General features: G+C 35.3%; 1 protein-coding gene across 1 annotated transcript; it reads right to left on the bottom strand.

The window, feature by feature from the left end:
• Positions 1-867: 867 nt before the first annotated feature.
• LOC147076663 (uncharacterized) lies at positions 868-4,626 on the bottom strand. Its single transcript, XM_085941313.1, has 5 exons — positions 4,448-4,626; positions 3,874-3,948; positions 3,551-3,625; positions 3,251-3,316; positions 868-2,985 (listed from the first exon to the last, which is right to left on the bottom strand). Exons 1-5 carry the CDS (start codon positions 4,544-4,546, stop codon positions 2,653-2,655), a joined length of 648 nt encoding a protein of 215 aa, XP_085797439.1. The 5' UTR covers positions 4,547-4,626; the 3' UTR covers positions 868-2,652.
• Between the last annotated feature and the right edge of the window lie 14,889 nt (positions 4,627-19,515).

Consider the following 19,515-nt stretch of genomic DNA (forward strand, 5'->3'; position numbering starts at 1 on the left):
ACAAACCTTTGGCAGAAATGAATCAGCTCTTTTGACAGTTATCTGTGCATAGGATTGTCAGGACTGTGGGAAGGGATTGTGTGTTGGTAAAAGAAATAAATTTGAAAGCATTTTTATATTATTAATGATCAATTTCAATGCATTTATAAATGTTTTAATGGACAAACAACAGTTAATATTAAAAATATGCATAATACAAGTTGTTCTTACCATACAAAGTTTCGATATTTATTATAGTAAAATGACATAGAAATTATATAATTTTAAACAGTATACAGTGGAAAATCAGGAACATTAATAATAAAATTACATAAACTTATTTAATGAAAGAAACACATGAACTGATAAAGAGAAAAAACTTAAAATAAATGGTATTAATTAACATGGGTACACCAAAATAGCATACAAACTACTGTACTTAATACAATTATTATGAATAAATTTATTAATGGACAATCAACACTTGAATTTAAAAACATTCATAATACAAGACATACTTAACATAAAAATATTGATATTTGTTAGAAAAAAGGCATAGAAACTTATATTATTTACAACAGTTTACAATGGAAAAATGAGGACAAAATAAAACTACACAAACCAATTTAATGAAAAGACATGCATAAAGAGAAACTTTTACAAATAATTGGTTTCAACATGATTATAATACAACTCCCTATCTTCTATAATACAATTTAATACACACTACACCACATCGTCTTCTTCAATTTCATTGTCACTTAACGAAGGTCCAGGAATAATATTTCTGCACGATACACTCGTAGGTAGTCCTTTATACCATGCATGTAATTCCTGTGGAATTATTCCGGCACGACACATTTTCTCCAAGTCTTTTTTCTTTTCTTTCGTAATCGGCAACATCTTGGTATATGCATTCTTTAACTCTCCATACACAGTGGCAACAGGCCGCCCTCTCACATGGTTAATAAATATTTTAGTATACGGTCCAGTATGATCATAGCGATATTGAATGACATTGGGCATTGATTTTACATATTTGAGGCACTTGATAAGAAGCCATGACACAGTCTTTCCGTGTTCATCCTTATTTCTATTTTTTATTATCCTAGACGATAACTCTGATAAATCAAATATTTCGGAGTACTTAAGCTCTTTCACTGTGAAAGGAGTGGCAGACGTTCTCTTCCTGGAAGAGCGTGCGTTTCTAAAAATGTTTAACCAGTCGATCATTGAATACACCTCTGTATTTTTTTTCTGCCGTTCAATGGCACTGTGCATCGAGTCTACCTCCATATATGAGTGCCCCGATTCTAAGAACTTGTGTTCTATTACGTCAATATGTGTCGTCTGCACAATATGGAGGAAGAGCGATGCAACGTGCTGATTACGGTTCTGACCCCCACAGGTGTCAGAAAACAAAGATATTTCTTTGACGGATTCGGGCAATTGGTTCAACCATGAGAGCAGTGCCGTTCCTATCTCTGAACTGCCATGTTTACCATTTAACTCAGTCCACGCCATGCAGAAAGCATTATTTGGTAAACGTGACTCGTATACACATAAATTATAAACGCAAAGTTTTCGCAAGTAGTACATTTGCGATGACTCGTTGCATGGGATTTGCAACACACTCTGCAAGTCAAATGTTGCCGACATAAAAAAGCCCTCAGTCTGACTCCTCTCTTTATCACCAGTCTTTGCATCATTTGCTGCTTTGACCCTTTCTCTATGTGATGAGTAACTATTTTGGAGGCCCTCCTTTTCACCGCCACTCGCAGTTTCATATTTGAAACATATCAGACACTGATCCTTCTTTGGTCGATAGAAAGAATAATTATAATTAGTACAAAATATCCGTCTGTATGTTATCGCAGAGACAGGTTTGCAAGGAGGCACCACCTCTGCCTTGTATAGCTCGTACATTTTTGATATGGTTAATGCCGCATCAAGGTACATCCTCCTGGTTGTCTTCCTGCAATAATGGGATTCCATAACAGGAAACCGTTCGATATGCTCTTTTACATTAATAATATCTATCTCCGGAGTTTTGTTCGAGGGAGCTCTCTTCCCCCTTTGATCGGGCTTCATAAAAATTCCCGAATCAACATGATGGAATGCATGTATAATAGGGCCATCTGTTATAGATAATGTTTTTGTAAAAAATTTCTGGCACACCCGTACTCGCTCGTCATGCTTTATAAAAAAATATGATCGTGAGCTTTGGCGGTTTCTTCCAGAATTTGTTTTCATTTTCATTGTGGCAGTTTCGCTCTGCACGACGTTATTTAATATAAAATCTTTTTGTCTCTCATAACACAATTTCCAAAAAGTGCCACATAACGAGGACCTATCTTCCTCTGTAAAAGATAAAGAACATTTATACCGACAAGAAACACAATCCACTGGTTTTGGAAGTTTTGCAGATTGAATGCCCTTCACCGTTGTATATGGTTGCGAGTCTTGGCGTAATTTTTTCGCGACATTTTTTTTCCAGCTTGCGGGATCAGATGTAGTCCATCTCACACGTTTCTTTAGTGGTTTGCAGTTATCATCCTTATAGTAATCATTTTCACCCGTAACAGAGTCTAAAGTAAAATCATGAGACGTCCCGGCATCATGAAATGGTGTTGATGAGTGCAATAACTGCGGAGAACACAACACAGGAGACATCTATCCATGTAACTGAGGTGGACTAAATGGTGCAGACACCAAAGGGACTTCTTTCTCTAATGCCGTATTATCGTCATCTAAAAAGATGATATCCTTGTGGAAAACATCAGATGAGTTTAAACCATCGATTATCATTGTATCTGATAAAACGAAGCTTGTCGTGGTCTCGGTAGGCTGCCGTTCTGTGAATTGGCCCAATACATCATCCGCAGACAAAGCAGCAACATCAATAGATTGTATGACTGATGGTTTCTGATCAGTAGATATAAAATTCAGTGTTGAATGATCTTCCTGGTTGTTTCCCATAGGCGGCATTGACAACGGTTCTTGGCCCTGAAACAGTCAATTATCACTTGATTACCAAAAAGTAAATGCTATTGTATTCATTATTGTACTAGCAATCAATAATAGTTTTACCATATTTAAAATTGTTATCAAGGGTACGTTGCTAAATAATGTAGTATTACTATACTTATGTTACATTTGCTTTAAAACTATATTAATGTAGTTCAGACAATTTGTAAAGAATGGATTTATATTAGGTAGGTTAAAATAATAAATTCCACAATATTAATTATTAAAGTAGGTTATAATTTACCTGATCACCAACAGCTGAATCAAGTTCCTGAATATTTTCATCAGGAGTCCATGACAGTTTGCATTCCTGAAACAATATATTATTTATGAAATTAACAATCAAATCAACGTAGTCATACATTATTACATCAATTTATATTAATATATACTAAACCTTTTGTTACTTTTGTAAGGTAAGAAGCTAATAATTGTATATTACATTAATTTTATAAAACAGCATTCAAAATAAAACCATTCGTGGAACTAGTCATGGACTAATCAATTCTATAACTGATATTAAGTAATGACATTTATACGTTACCTCATCATTGACATCAATGACAACTGTATGAAGGTCCTTGATTTCTTCCGTGGAAGCTGGTAACAGCATAGAGTCCTGAAACAATATATTTATGAAATTAACAATCAGTCCAACGTAGTCATACATTCTTACATCAATTTATATTATATTATAGGTACTAAACTAACTAAACCTTCGTTACTTTTGTAAGGTAAGAAGCTAATAATTATATATTTAAAACTGAAAAACAGCATTCAAAATAATACATTTCATGGAACTAGGCATGGACTAATCAATTCTATAACTGATATTAAGTAATGAGTGTAATGACATTTCTACGTTACCTCATTATTGACATCATTGACAATTGTATGCAGGTCCTTGATTTCTTCCATAGGAGCTGGTAACAGTATAGAGTCCTGGAACAATAATCATTTCATCATTATTGTGTTATTAAATATTATTCACCATTGTTTTTATAAAAACGAATATATCCGAGCCACTAACATTATAGCTAGGCTAAATGATTACTTTTGAAATGCAACACATCACAACGCCATAACCTTGCTATTATGATTCTATATTAATATTAGTTTAGAAATAGGTGAGTCGACTTGGCTTCTAATGTAGTATTATTATAGTTAATACAACTTATGAACAAAACTTTCGGAAACAAAATAAGTAGGTACATAATATTGATATTCGAATTGATACGCCGTGCATTGTGACACGTCATATCGCCATTGTTTTATAAGTAATTATCCGTTTATAAACACGTGGACTTATGATTTAATGTTATATTATCGTAATCAATATACGTTCTGATCAAAGCATTGAGAAATATAACAATTATTAATCACGAAACGACGAAAGTAATGAGAAATGACAAATTTAAAGAATCAACAAAATAGTACATACCTGATCAGTTTGACAGTCATCCGTTGTATTTTTATAAACGGATTGTAAAATCCTCACAGCTCTGGATGATAAGCACTTTGGGAATAGTTTGCTATCCATTTTCTATTAAGTCTTAATAAAGTTTAACAAATAATTATGAGCACGCACCGACCTATTCTGACAGTTGTAGGAGTATGAATGACAATTCTGGCGTGTCAGTTACCGCAAGTTGGCCGAAAACATAGACAAATATGCGATTCATAGACTTTAAAGCAATTTGTAACTGAAGTTACAAATCTTTGGCAGAACTGTTTAGTCTGTGAATGCAATCGCTAAAACTAAAAGAAATTGGTTATTACTGCTACAAATATTTGGCAGTACTAGAACATTGAATTTGACTGAACTGCGGCTTACGAGAATACTGTTAGTGTTTTTACAAACTTATTTCGGAAGAGGTTTTAAGATTTAGCTCAACTATTGAACTAAAATAAAACCGTTAGTGCCATTACAAAGATTTGACTGCCGCGTTTCATTGACATTTGGCTAGATTTGTATCTAGATTAATACTGTAAGCATCTTTACAATTTTTTTGATGTTGGATAATCGAAAAATCGGGAATTACGTATTTTTATTAAAATAATGAATAGCTAAAAAACTATGTTCTATATATCGGATGACCTTGATTTTTTTTTCTAGCATACATATTTATATATAGACACATAATCCGTTATAAACTCAAAATACCTAAACTATCGACTTACCAACTTTTGGCACCAACCCGACGATATATAATATTTATTTGGTGGTTTGTAATAAGTTTAATTGTTAATTATAGAAATATATAGGTATAATAATATACAGATATATATACATAGTTTTTTTTTTTTTTTTTGAAAAAGTATTAATATATTGTTAATAAATAATAATAATTGTAATTGTTAGCAAGTACGAGTAAGTACCATCATAAAATATTGGAGAAATCCGTGACGTCGGTTAGTAATTAAAGTAGTAGATACCTACTTTTATTTAATAAACAAAAACCGATCGCCAATAGTCGCTTGATTTTGAAGAATACTGATGAGCAGGTATTAACAGGCCAATAGTTAAAGTTTGTCGTCATAAGTATGTCACCTCGTAGCATAGTGGATAATTCGTGGACTTGGTCGTAAACCCAGGAGATGCAGGGACGATTCCTGCCGGGTGTCTTACTTTTTTCAAAAAGATTTTTTCTATTGGTTTTAATATATTTTCTCAGAAGTGATTTTCAAAATTATGTATGTTCAATAATTAGAATGGTACATTCTTAAATCTTGTGAATTATTCGTTGAATAAAAAAAAAAGATTATTAAAAACTATTTTATTACTTATTACGAAAAAAACCGAAAAAAGCGAATGCCGCATGTTATTATTACCTACGAACTTTGGTTATTACGATCATTAGGTATTTAAATAGTAAAAGTAATCATTACCAATTATCGTGTAAATAAATATAACATTTGAGGTGCGTACTTTTTAACCACTCAGTAATCCGTGGGCCGTGCAGCAATACGCTACGGTCTTAAGTCCCGAACGTCCATGATTTGTCCCGAATATCCATTATTCTGAGAGAGCGCTAAAAATTTCCCGAATATCCACAACGAGTACTTGTAAATAAAACGCATTTTCTGTGCATTTACTGATTTATACCAGTATATTATTCTTGGAATCTATTCTTAGATAATGTTGCAATCATACAGTGTAGAAAGAATGATTGATACATCTACTGATATTTCAATATACGACAATGAAATTTGTTTTTCGTCTCCTGAAAAATTGACATTTGGTCTATTCGGGAAACAAATCCTATAGCGACGACAATTCTAATTTACGAGACTTATAGAACCTTTTGCAGTTCTTAAAAAAACACACACCGTACATACTCCTTAATTAATTTAAAGATTTTAATAATAATTATTCGTACATGCTTTACTGAATTAAATAGGTAATATACATCCTATTAAGAATATATTTTATAATTATTTTATGATCGCCAAGTTGTAGGTATCAAACAGATAAATGTGTACCACTATTTAAAACATTTCAAATTGTGATAGTGACTGACTAAACTGAATAAAATAAAATTGTCAGAATTATTGAATATCCATACCCTGAGATATAATAATTGGCATTTAATTATTATTAAAACCAACGCATTTCCTAGAATTATTGTATCCAGCTGAGGGCTTCAACCATTTGTATTAATTATTATCCATTTGGACCATTTGTAAAATTTAATTTTTAATACAAATCTATAATTATAACCATTTTATTCCTGAAGGATTTTTTTAGGTTTTTGTGTTGCCGAGCATGAAGTCACTTTTAAATTGATTTTTTATGTTTTAAAATTACTAACCATATTTTTTCCGTCGTAATCACATTTTCCTAATTGTTTGTCTAAATTAATAATATTATTATATTGAGAAAATTTTTTGAAAATTAATTTATGTTATCAACATTTATTTATTATTTCGCCCTTTTCTTTTTCTTAAGTCCAGCCCAGAAGAATGACACCATTATATCTAATAAAATGGCTGCCACGGAAATATCAAAATAAACCAAGTCCGCATGGACTTGGTTGATTTTGTGACAAACTAAGCCATGTCCATATAAAAAATCCATTTTTTGAAGAATCTATGAAAATTACATGAAAACTAACAATGTGGAACTTATTAGTTTTAAACATTCTATAATCGCAATAATATAAGCTTTCATCTTTATGACCGTGTACACAAGGAAACAAAAAAGCTGTTTTTCTCCTTGTCATCCATTATGGACATGGCTGGTTTTGAAATGTAGCGACACATATATCAATAAACCGATTACCTTGACGTAATCTTTCAAACATACAATTACCTAGGTACCTATTGCTTTTAGCACCTCTGGAAGCATTATAGAAAAAAAACTGCTTTCTTACTTTAAATAAATAAATAAGCGACGTGAAGGTATCACCGATAGGTAGCCAAATCCAGAAGGGTGATAGCCAAAGTCACTTCGGGCGGTATCACTTCCCTTAAACGAGTATTATGTTTTTCTACCTTTCCTAGTTACCTACCTTTCCCAACATGTCACAGTTTGCCTTTGAAGGCAAAAGTGTAAAGTTCTGAAAAAGGACGTTTTCATTTGAATCTGTTGCCCTCATTATTCCGAACAGTACCTAGTCAGAAATATTATCTCATTAAATTTAAATCTCTCCAACTGAAATTGATGTATTTACAATATACCTAGTATAATATTCATATTTTTTTTTGACAATCAGAATAATCAGATGACGATCGGGCATAGGTTATTTTATTTGCGAGTGCGAATATCCATACAAGAATAAATAATATCATTAATGTAATAGGTACAAAGTCCAAGATTCAAAACTCTCCAACTTCATAAAACTCCAGCGGCTAAACTGGGCAGGCCATGTCCAGCGCATGCCTGAGTCACGGATACCGAAGAAGATCCTCGAAGGAAACCCAGGAGGGAAAAGGCCAGTGGGAAAGCCACGCACACGATGGGGTGATAATGTTACAAAAGATGCCAACCAGATACTAAAAATCAGGAACTGGAAAAGACGCGCGGAGGACCGTTCCGGCTGGAGGACAGCGGTGGAGGAGGCCAGGGCTCGACTTGAGCTGTAGCGCCATCGAAGAAGAAGAATAGGTACAAAGTACACCGATAGATAGCACTAAACTGGTGCCACGACTGATTTTATCGGTAGGACACACTCAATTATGCTTATTTATTACAAATATGATTGTGACAATAAGTTAAAAAAAAAAAAAACTAATATTATATCCAATAATTATGAATCTGTTATTCCAAATCTTACTGTTTTATATACTTAACTTTTTACTCTAGTTTCCCAAGTACACTCCATGTGGCGCTGTAATACAATAATAATTTTATTCATCTTCTCGAATCTATTTAGGTGTATTATTAGAATGACTTAACGAAGTGAAAGCTGTGATGAACGATTGTAGATAGTAAGACGGATTCATCTCCTCTGCGCATGCTTCTCGGTGTAAAGCCAGAATTTAAAAGTTGAAGAGGAAGTGTGTGATGCAGTGACTATTTGGACTTAAATATACGTGATCAATTATTATCACGTTGAATGGCAATCTATGGTATATTAGTCTATGGGAAACAGCAAAGTCTTTAATCATAGACTAATATACTTTCTTTAATAATATTTTGTTGTCTGTGATAAAAGCACGCCGCAGCTTCCCATAATAAAAATGTCCGTGAAACGAGAACCACATGAATTCGAATCTGATACAGAAGGTCAGCATGTGTCCGATGCGGCGATAATTCATCCAAACTGTCAGGACGCCGAAATACAAGCAATAAAGCAAGAAGACGCCGAAAATGACGTAAGTACGCACTTTTGAGGTTAGACTTCAAAATTATATTTATTTTGACGTAGTGACAGATTCAAAACAATGTCTTGTCGAGCTGTTTTAGTGAGACAATAGCTTCAATCTATGCGAACTATGTCGGCCGAGCTCGCTCGCAATGCCTTTTTTGTAGTAGGTACCTACCTACATAAAATTTTTCATATACCTATCTTGTAACGGGTTAGTTTTTGCAATGGTTTTCGCATAATTTCTACTAACCACAATACGGAATAAAATTCTAATTGAGACATCTATGCGTGAATAGATGAAAATCGAATAGAACATTTGAAATGTTCAAGTGAGGAAGTCATGTGACTTGACTAGGTATTAAAATAGGTACAAAAAAGGCTAGGTGTGATTACCGTGACCATAATGTCCCGTTTTTAGGTAACCTGTCCCGTTGTCCCCAAGCACAGCTTCGGGACGCCGAAATGTCCCGTTTTCAGAAAGAGAGCAACCACGGTAGAAATTAGAAATGTTTGAATGGGCGAATTTAACCAAAATACCTGCGAGGAAAGAGATTCAAAGTGCAATTGAATGAAAAGGGATTTATTAATTGAAATTGTATTCACTTATTTCCGACTATATTACACCGCAAAAAGTGCCAGAATGGAACACTGGACTTGTTTCACCGGAAAGTCGTTAGGTGGAATTGTTCAATTGAACACTTTCACACATCATTTGAATCATACAAAGAATGTATACTTATTGAATACATTTTATGTCTGCCAGACACTAATGCACAGGTAGAAAGGGTCTTCCTCTTGAAAAAAAAACACAGTTGCAAGTCGTAGTTCAAAACAATGTTAATTAGGTACCAAAGAATTTCCCCACACCCACGGTGGCCGCGCGGCTTAAGCGTTGGACTATCACGCCGTGGGTATCAAGTTCGAAACCTGGTTCTGGCAAGTACACATATTGTTTTTCAATTTGTGTGTGAATCAGGGTATGGACCCAATAGGTTGAGCAAGTGGCTGACATTCATTTCTCGTAAAAAACAAAATCTGTTAATACCGTTGATATACTACTAGATGAGCAGTTCCCATACAAGTGTCATTTTAAAAATGTACCACAAAAGATATTACGAATATCGTCTTATAATATTTCCTTGTAGGTATAATGCGTTAAGACCGTTAACATGGATTCCCGAATTTCACCCGTATTGCCCTGGCTGTAAAACTAAATTTGCGTTCTTGGAAAAGTGAACCTAAGGGTGGCTGCAACGCAAGACAGACAGAGCAAGTCGTCATGCGCTGACTATTAGTTAGAGTAAGATGCAAGCTACATCAGGCTTACTCAGTAAGTTTTAACAAAGGCTGAGTCGCTGAAAATCGGGCGTCATTTTAAGAAGCATATGATTCATCCAGTAGTATATCAATGGTTAATACAAACCTCTACTCTGTGGAGGCCCATATGATCCTATTAGGATTGGACATAGTCGGAAAAGAATTTCATTCTTATTTGCAATCAAAACCATACTTGAGCAAATTTGTTTTTCAGAAAAATACAAGACCACATAAATTATTTATTTTCACGTGTTCATTCTCATTTAAACAAAGACTATGAAGACATATGCGTTTTCTTGAATACATTAGTAGTTGTCCCGTTTTGAGGAAAAAAATAAATGGTCACATTAGGTATGATACTGTATCGTTTATCATTTCATTCGTGGCTATCTGTGATTGGATTGTACTGGTCTACTACAATTTCAAAAGACTCAGTAGGTAATTTTAGCCACTCGTCACTTATTGACATCCTTTTGTGCGCATGCGCTAACTCTACATACTTTAATGGTCATCGTCATCAGGGGCGCGACAACCCGGTGTGGGTCCTGGCCTCCCTCCACAGCTCCCTCCACCTGTCCCTATCCAGTGTAGCCGCTTTCCAATTCGGTAACCCTAGAATACGGCAGTCACTGGCAGCTCCATCCAACCAGCGAATCTTTGGCCTGCCTCATTGGATTGCTGGACATCACTTTCTTTGCCGGTTCATTGTCTGTCATACGGTGCACATGACCTAGCCATCGCAGTCTCCCAATCCTAATTGATTGAACTGCGCTGCAATCTTCGTACAGCCCGTAGAGCTCAGCATTATATCTTCTCCTCCAATTGGTGCCGTCCCCGATCGGTCCATATATACGGCGGAGAATTTTTCTTTCAAAAATGTTCAGGGATCGTTCTTTTCGCAGAGTTAATTCCAGGTTTCCGATGCATAGTTGAGCACTGGTTTTACAAGTGTCTTGTAAAGAGCGCTTTTAGTTCGGCGAGATAGTATGCGGGACTTAAAATGACTTAAAATGCGAAAGTAGCATTTATTCGCAGACATGATTCTTTTGTTGATTTCTTCTGTAATATGTCGAGTTACGAGAAAACCAGGGTATATGAAACTGTCGACCGTATCAAACTTGTATGCACCAATATCTAACTTTGGTGCGCCTTCTCGTGGTGTGACATAGACAGGCATGTATTTAGTTTTTGCCTCGTTTATTTATAAGCCCATTCTTTTGTCAGATTCTTGTAGTGCTGTGAATGCCTATATCATCGGCATACACCAGCAGCTGCACAGGTTAAGTTAATACCGTGCCGCCGCCACGGGCATCAATCTTTGCATCCCTTTTCTAACGCAATATTGAAAAGAAGGCATGCCAGAGCGTCACCTTGCCTGAAGCCATTCAGTGATATAAATGACTCGGATATTTTCTCTTGAAGCTTCACCCGGCATTGTACTGGTGTTATTGTCATCTCTACAAGTTGAATTATTTTTGTCGGAATTTCAAATTCTCGCATTGCGTCGTATAACCGCTATCGATTAATGCTATCATAAGCTGCCTTAAAATCAATGAGCAGGTGATACATGTTTATATTGAATTCTGTGGTCTTTTCTAGAATCTGCCTTAAAGTGAATATTTGAGTAACACATGATCTCCCTCGTCGAAAGCCTCCTTGGTAGTGCCCGTGTATTCCTTCTACAATGGGTTCCAGCCGCTGGAATATCATAATGGACAACATTTTATATGCAGAGTTAAGGAGTGTCACCCCTCTGTAGTTACTACATTCTAGCTGGCCTCCTTTCTTGTGCAGGGGACAAATCAGTCCATCCTTCCACTCCTCTGGCATCTTTTCTGAAGTCCATACTTGGTGGATTTGGTTATACAAATGTTTGAGCAGGCTTTCCCCCCCACATTTTATTAATTCACTCGGTAGGTTATCTATTCCAGGCGATTTGTTTATTTTTAACCTCGACATGGCACCTTTTACCTCATTTAATGTCGGTGGTTCTTTGTTATCATCAATGCCACTTTGTAGTGATTCGTGGTTATGAGTATTAATGTTAGTGTTGTCGGTATCATTATGGAGGGTATTTAGATGTTGATCAAAGAAACCCACCCACCGGGCAAGACTACGGTGCTTTTTTGTGAGCATCATGCCATCGTCATCCTTGCACATTGTGATACGAGGCTTGAAACCCTTCCTAACATGATTTATCAGTATATAGAACAGCCGGCTTTCTTGGGCTTTATAGTGTTCTTGGAGTAGGATCATTTCTTTTTTTAAATAATCACATTTCTTTTTCTTGTGTAATTTCTTTTCGTCACGGCGCTTTTTATACTCATAGTCTGATGCCTGTGTTTTCTTCTGTAGCATCATTAAGTAAGTCTCATTCTTTCTCGTAGTGACTTTGCGGCAATCTTCGTCAAACCATTCTGATCGTTCAGCTGTTTTTTGGCGTCCTAAGGTGTCATTAGCTGAGGATACTATGGCAGTCTTGCACTCTTCCCAGTGTTGATTCACCTCTTCATGGTCTCCAACCTCAACATTGTCGCTCAGGTGAGTGTTCAAGCTCTCTTGGTACTGAGCCAGTTCCTGCGGAATCTTCAGTGTTTCTGTGTCGAAGGGTTTTGCTCTTGCTCCCAATTCCTTTTTGGTGTTTGAGATCTTTGCTCCAATTTTTCCACACACTAGGAAATGGTCTGAGTCTACATAAGCCCCTTCGGTATGTCCGGACGTTCATTAGATCCGATCTGTGCCTGTTGTCTATCAAAATATGGTCTATTTTGTTTATTGTGCACCCATCCGGGGATTTCCAAGTTCCCTCATATATATCCTTACGGGGAAACATTGTGCTACCAACAACCATATTTAGTGACGCTGCACAGTTAATTAGTCGGGTACCATTGTCATTACTTTCATTGTGAAGACTATGTTTTCCGACAATGGCAGTGTAGATCTCCTCCCGTCCTATTTTGGCATTTAGGTAGATCGCTGAGTATTATTTTCACATCGTGATTTAGGCAACTGTTGTACGTACACTTTAATGGTACCTTATTTAAATTAGGTAGGTACTCTAAATCGTTGTGATCAAATTATTCGCCATATCAAATTAACAATGCGTGTATTCATGTGTAAATTATACTGCTGTTTGATTAAATTCTAAGTACTTTGTGGGTACCTACATAGTTAGTCGGGCACTTTGATGGTAGGTACCTACATAGTTAATTAGGATAAACTTAGGACTTGTAAATGAAACGTTTCTTTTTAATATTTTCGTCTGTATCATAATAATATGACGAATTAAAGTAATATTTATGTATTTTTGGACAGTATCGCTTTCTATTTGGTGTTTTTTTTCTATTTGTTTAATGTCATTAAGTTTTTTTTTCTTTTTTATTTATTTATTCATTTCATTATTAAGAAAACAAACAGTTACATATGGATTATAAAATTTTTAAATATAATAATGAAAAGTTATTGCGACTAGCAAAGTTTCCATGTATACATAGTTAAGCCTAACAAGATAGAGAGTAAGAATAACATAAATATAAAGAAATTACATTAGAAAATTACACAAGAAAAATGAGGAAGAATAATGAATAATTAAATTATATACAAAAAAAGTAACAAAAATAAATATATATATATATATATATATATAATTTTGGAGATAGCGCGTTTAAATGAAACAGGTAAATTATTAAAAGGATCAACTGTGGAGAAATACATATAATTTAAACAAGAGCGCCGAATAAAAGAGTTTTGTGCATAATTAGAATCGCTACGACTGACATCGTACAAAGTTTGATTTCGCGTAAATCTTGATGGACACTGGAAACCCACCCTTTCGAGTAGGTTTGGCGAGTCAACAAAACCATAAGTTTAAAAAGAAAATATTGATCAGATATTGAACGTCGACTTTCCAAAGACGGTACCATAAAAGTTGCAGTGCTCGAAATAGAATTGGATAAGTCTTAAACCAAAGGTGGCTTCAAAGTGTCAGTCTATGCCCGGGCTCGAACCCATCATTATTCGCATATGAGATAACAACAGTTATGCTACGATTTTGCAAAACATTAGAATTCCATTCAACATTGCTGCTGACAATAAGTATTAGTAATTCACCGAGAAATAACATTATAATATTAGATCGTTTTTAATGATTCTCGAATATTGATAAATAATGTAGAATAATTGCGACGTACTGCGTTTTATTTTAATTAATTACATTGAATTCCCGATTGAACGAAACAATCACACACTTGGGCTCATGTTATTTTCTTAGGACCACGTATAATGACAATACAAAGTATATCGCTCTATGGGCAATAGCAATGGTATTCAATTTTGTCTATGGTAAAAGCACACCATAGTTCTTGCATACTAATATCGGTCAATGCACCTATTTTCAATTAAACCCAAATGCACATGAAACGATAACCAGACGAATTCGAACCTGACACAAAATGCCTTAAGCGTCAATTACATTGAGCTACTTTACGAGCTGTCTGTTGGCGAATTTACAATCTGCCAGTAAAGTCGCCCAGTGTCATCGTCAAACAAGCTTACAAGCAGATTGTAAGCAATCTACCGAGAAAAGTTAAAAGCCGGTCAACTTTACACGCTACACGCCGGCGTGTGGGCCTACTGCGTCTGCGCAGTAGCAACCTCTCGGTAAAAATACGAACTACGTTCTGTCAAAATAGTCGCTGGTTTGTGGCTTCTCAGCGAATGGCAAATTTTGTGACTCGCCCGCTATTAAATTCGCCAACAAACAGCTCGTAAAGTAGCTGTATGTAATTGACGCATTAGCAGCAATAATTCGTTCAAAATGTCAGGGCGCCGAAGATGACGGTCGTGATTTTAAAGTTCTATTATGATATTCATTTTTTTAAGATACTTAGAAAACGACAATTTTCTCTAAGACAGGTGGAACTGGCAAATTTGTGTTCAGTTATATAATTATATAAGAGAATTCTGTCACTATGATTTACATTGTCACAATTACACAATAAAGAATCAATAACAAATTTAAAAAAGCAAACATGAGCATGAGACATGAAACCGGGTCGTGAAGTTACCTGATCTTTTCCAAGCCGAACTCCGTTACTCCTTCATAAATCTCGCAACGTGCAACTGGAATTTGACGATTAAGAAATGGGATTCGCACGGCTGAAGGCTCTTGGAATCCAGGGTTAGGAATAACATAATAATTTTCTGGGCGCCACGTGATTGTACGCCAGTGAAAGATAATATTAAACAGTGTGGAAATATAGGAACAGTAAAATAAAAGAGCGATTTATACTTGACAGAAACTATATTATCGCAAAGACAAGAATTTAAAATACATTAAATGGATATTAGGCAGCTCGATACTGAAATTTGAAATATCTAACTTTAAATACAAGCGGCTAAGTTTCAAAAGAAATAAAGCAAGAATGCTGGATCAATTAAATAGTTTTAAAATACCCAATTGGAACGATCAGAGACTCTTGACATGACGGCTTCATCGTGCTCCGTTAGGTGACGTCCATTATTACTATTGGGTAGACCCAACCGGAGCACGACTGTTCTTGAAAGTTTTGTTTCTACTGTCACACCACGCGACTTGATATTGTCTCCGGAAATTCCAACAGCGACATCTGTTTATTCGTCGAACGCTCTTCCAACTTGACCTTGATAATAATTCGAGTTGCCAGCGGGTTAAAGGTTATGTTTAAAAATGAACATACATAGTTTCATTGTATGAGTAATGTTTTATGAGTAATGAGATTTTATTGCACTATTACTACCTAAAGATGGCAAAAGGCGAAAACTATTGTCTTTGGTTTCTCGGTCTATGTTTGGGTGATATTACTTTCCTGCCTGTATTTAAGGTTATTTGTACGTACGTAATTACTAGTCCCTGCCTATCAGTTAACACAGTTTACAATACTATCATCTCCCCGAATTGATTTGAGTTTATCCATGTCTAGATATAATGATTGTGCAAGGCTCTTTAACTAAATATCATTAATGGTTATTTCAAAATCTAATAATATATAAATACTTTCGATTGTTTTTCTAGTTTACTGGCGGAAACACCGTACCAACCAACATTCTGAGTATTAAATCGTCGAAGGAGATGACTGATGTACAAGCTACTTACGCAGACCTACAGATAGATGAACAAGACATAAAGAAAGAACTCGCGGAATATATTAAAAGGTTTGCAGATGTCAACGTAATCTGTCACACTGCTAAATGTGATATTTTTCCATCGAATATAGCAAACCCTGAATTATTAGTGGCTGTTATAAAATTGGAGAAAAGGTGGTTTTATAGAGAAAATTTTGTGTGCAATATCTGTTTTGATTTTTTTTCATCGTACGATTTAATGTTGCTTCACAAAGCTATTCATAAAAACACAATGGCGAAAACTACTAATTCCGATGCAGCTCTATTCAAATGTGATGAAAACAATTCATCCTGCATTCGCTCTGGTCACCTTAAACCACAACAAATTACCGATTCTGCTAAAAAACTTTTAAAATGTGAGACATGCAATTACTCGTGCAAATATTCTAGTAGCATGAAAAGACATAAACTGATGCATTCTGATGAAAAACCATTCAAGTGCGGTGAATGCAATTTTTCATGCAAACCGTCTGGTAACATGAAAAGGCATAAAATGACTCATTCTGGTGAAAAGCCATTCAAGTGTGGTGAATGTAATTACTCATGCAAACAGTCTTGTAACATGAAAAGACACAAAATGTCTCATTCTGGTGAAAAGCCATTCAAGTGTGGTGATTGTAATTACTCATGCAAAACGTCCGGTAACATGAAAATACACAGAATGACTCATTCTGGTGAAAAACCATTGGAGTGTGGTGAATGCAATTACTCCTGCATAACGTCTGGTAACATGGAAAAGCATAAAATCACCCATTCTGGTGAAAAGCCATTCAAGTGCGATGAATGTAATTACTCATATAAAACGTCTAACGGAATTAAAATTCACAAAATGACTCATTCTGGAGTAAAGCCATTTAAGTGTGAAAACTGCAATTACTCATGCAAAGAGTCAAGTAGCATAAAAATACACAGAATGACTCATTCTGGTGAAAGGCCATTGAAGTGTGATGAGTGCAATTTCTCATGCATAACGTCTGGTAACATAAAATGTCATAAAATGTCACATTCTGGTGAAAAGCCACTTAAGTGTGATGAATGCAATTTCTCATGCACATTGTCTAGAAGCATGAAATTCCACAATATGTCTCATTCAGGTCTAACGCCATTTAAGTGTGAGAACTGCAATTTCTCATGCAAACGGTCAGGTAGCATGAAAAGACATAAACTGATTCATTCTGGTGAAAAATCATTCAAGTGTGGTGAATGCAATTTTTCATGCATCACGTCTTATAGATTGAAAATGCATAAAATGACTCATTCTGGTGAAAAGCCATTCAAGTGTGGTGAATGTAATTACTCATGCAAACAGTCTTGTAACATGAAAAGACACAAAATGTCTCATTCTGGTGAAAAGCCATTCAAGTGTGGTGAATGTAATTACTCATGCAAACAGTCTTGTCACATAAAAAGACACAAAATGTCTCATTCTGGTGAAAAGCCATTCAAGTGTGGTGAATGTAATTACTCATGCAAACAGTCTTGTAACATGAAAAGACACAAAATGTCTCATTCTGGTGAAAAGCCATTCAAGTGTGGTGATTGTAATTACTCATGCAAAACGTCCGGTAACATGAAAATACACAGAATGACTCATTCTGGTGAAAAACCATTGGAGTGTGGTGAATGCAAATACTCCTGCATAACGTCTGGTAACATGGAAAAGCATAAAATCACCCATTCTGGTGAAAAGCCATTCAAGTGCGATGAATGTAATTACTCATATAAAACGTCTAATGGAATTAAAATTCACAAAATGACTCATTCTGGAGAAAAGCCATTTAAATGTGAAAACTGCAATTACTCATGCAAAGAGTCAAGTAGCATGAAAATACACAGAATGACTCATTCTGGTGAAAGGCCATTGAAGTGTGATGAGTGCAATTTCTCATGCATAACGTCTGGTAACATGAAATGTCATAAAATGACACATTCTGGTGAAAAGCCACTTAAGTGTGATGAGTGCAATTACTCATGCATAACGTCTGGTAACATGAAATGTCATAAAATGACACATTCTGGTGAAAAGCCATTTAAGTGTGATGAATGCAATTTCTCATGCAAACGGTCAGGTAGCATGAAAAGACATAAACTGATTCATTCTAGTGAAAAAATCATTCAAGTGTGGTGAATGCATTTTTTCATGCATAACGTCTGATAGATTGAAAATGCATAAAATGACTCATTCTGATGAAAAGCCATTCAAGTGTGGTGAATGTAATTACTCATGCAAACAGTCTTGTAACATGAAAAGACACAAAATGTCTCATTCTGGTGAAAAGCCATTCAAGTGTGGTGAATGTAATTACTCATGCAAACAGTCTTGTAACATGAAAAGACACAAAATGTCTCATTCTGGTGAAAAGCCATTCAAGTGTGGTGATTGTAATTACTCATGCAAAACGTCCGGTAACATGAAAATACACAGAATGACTCATTCTGGTGAAAAACCATTGGAGTGTGGTGAATGCAAATACTCCTGCATAACGTCTGGTAACATGGAAAAGCATAAAATCACCCATTCTGGTGAAAAGCCATTCAAGTGCGATGAATGTAATTACTCATATAAAACGTCTAATGGAATTAAAATTCACAAAATGACTCATTCTGGAGAAAAGCCATTTAAGTGTGAAAACTGCAATTACTCATGCAAAGAGTCAAGTAGCATGAAAAAACACAGAATGACTCATTCTGGTGAAAGGCCATTGAAGTGTGATGAGTGCAATTTCTCATGCATAACGTCTGGTAACATGAAATGTCATAAAATGACACATTCTGGTGAAAAGCCACTTAAGTGTGATGAGTGCAATTACTCATGCATAACGTCTGGTAACATGAAATGTCATAAAATGACACATTCTGGTGAAAAGCCATTTAAGTGTGATGAATGCAATTTCTCATGCAAACGGTCAGGTAGCATGAAAAGACATAAACTGATTCATTCTAGTGAAAAAATCATTCAAGTGTGGTGAATGCATTTTTTCATGCATAACGTCTGATAGATTGAAAATGCATAAAATGACTCATTCTGATGAAAAGCCATTCAAGTGTGGTGAATGTAATTACTCATGCAAACAGTCTTGTAACATGAAAAGACACAAAATGTCTCATTCTGGTGAAAAGCCATTTAAGTGTGAAAACTGCAATTACTCATGCAAAGAGTCAGGTAGCATGAAAATACACAGAATGACTCATTCTGGTGAAAAGCCATTGAAGTGTGATG

The sequence above is a fragment of the Rhyacophila brunnea genome, unplaced genomic scaffold (genome assembly GCF_057557595.1).
Source record: "Rhyacophila brunnea isolate RB1 unplaced genomic scaffold, BYU_Rbru_1.0 scaffold_13, whole genome shotgun sequence".
Taxonomy (NCBI): Eukaryota; Metazoa; Arthropoda; class Insecta; order Trichoptera; family Rhyacophilidae; genus Rhyacophila; species Rhyacophila brunnea.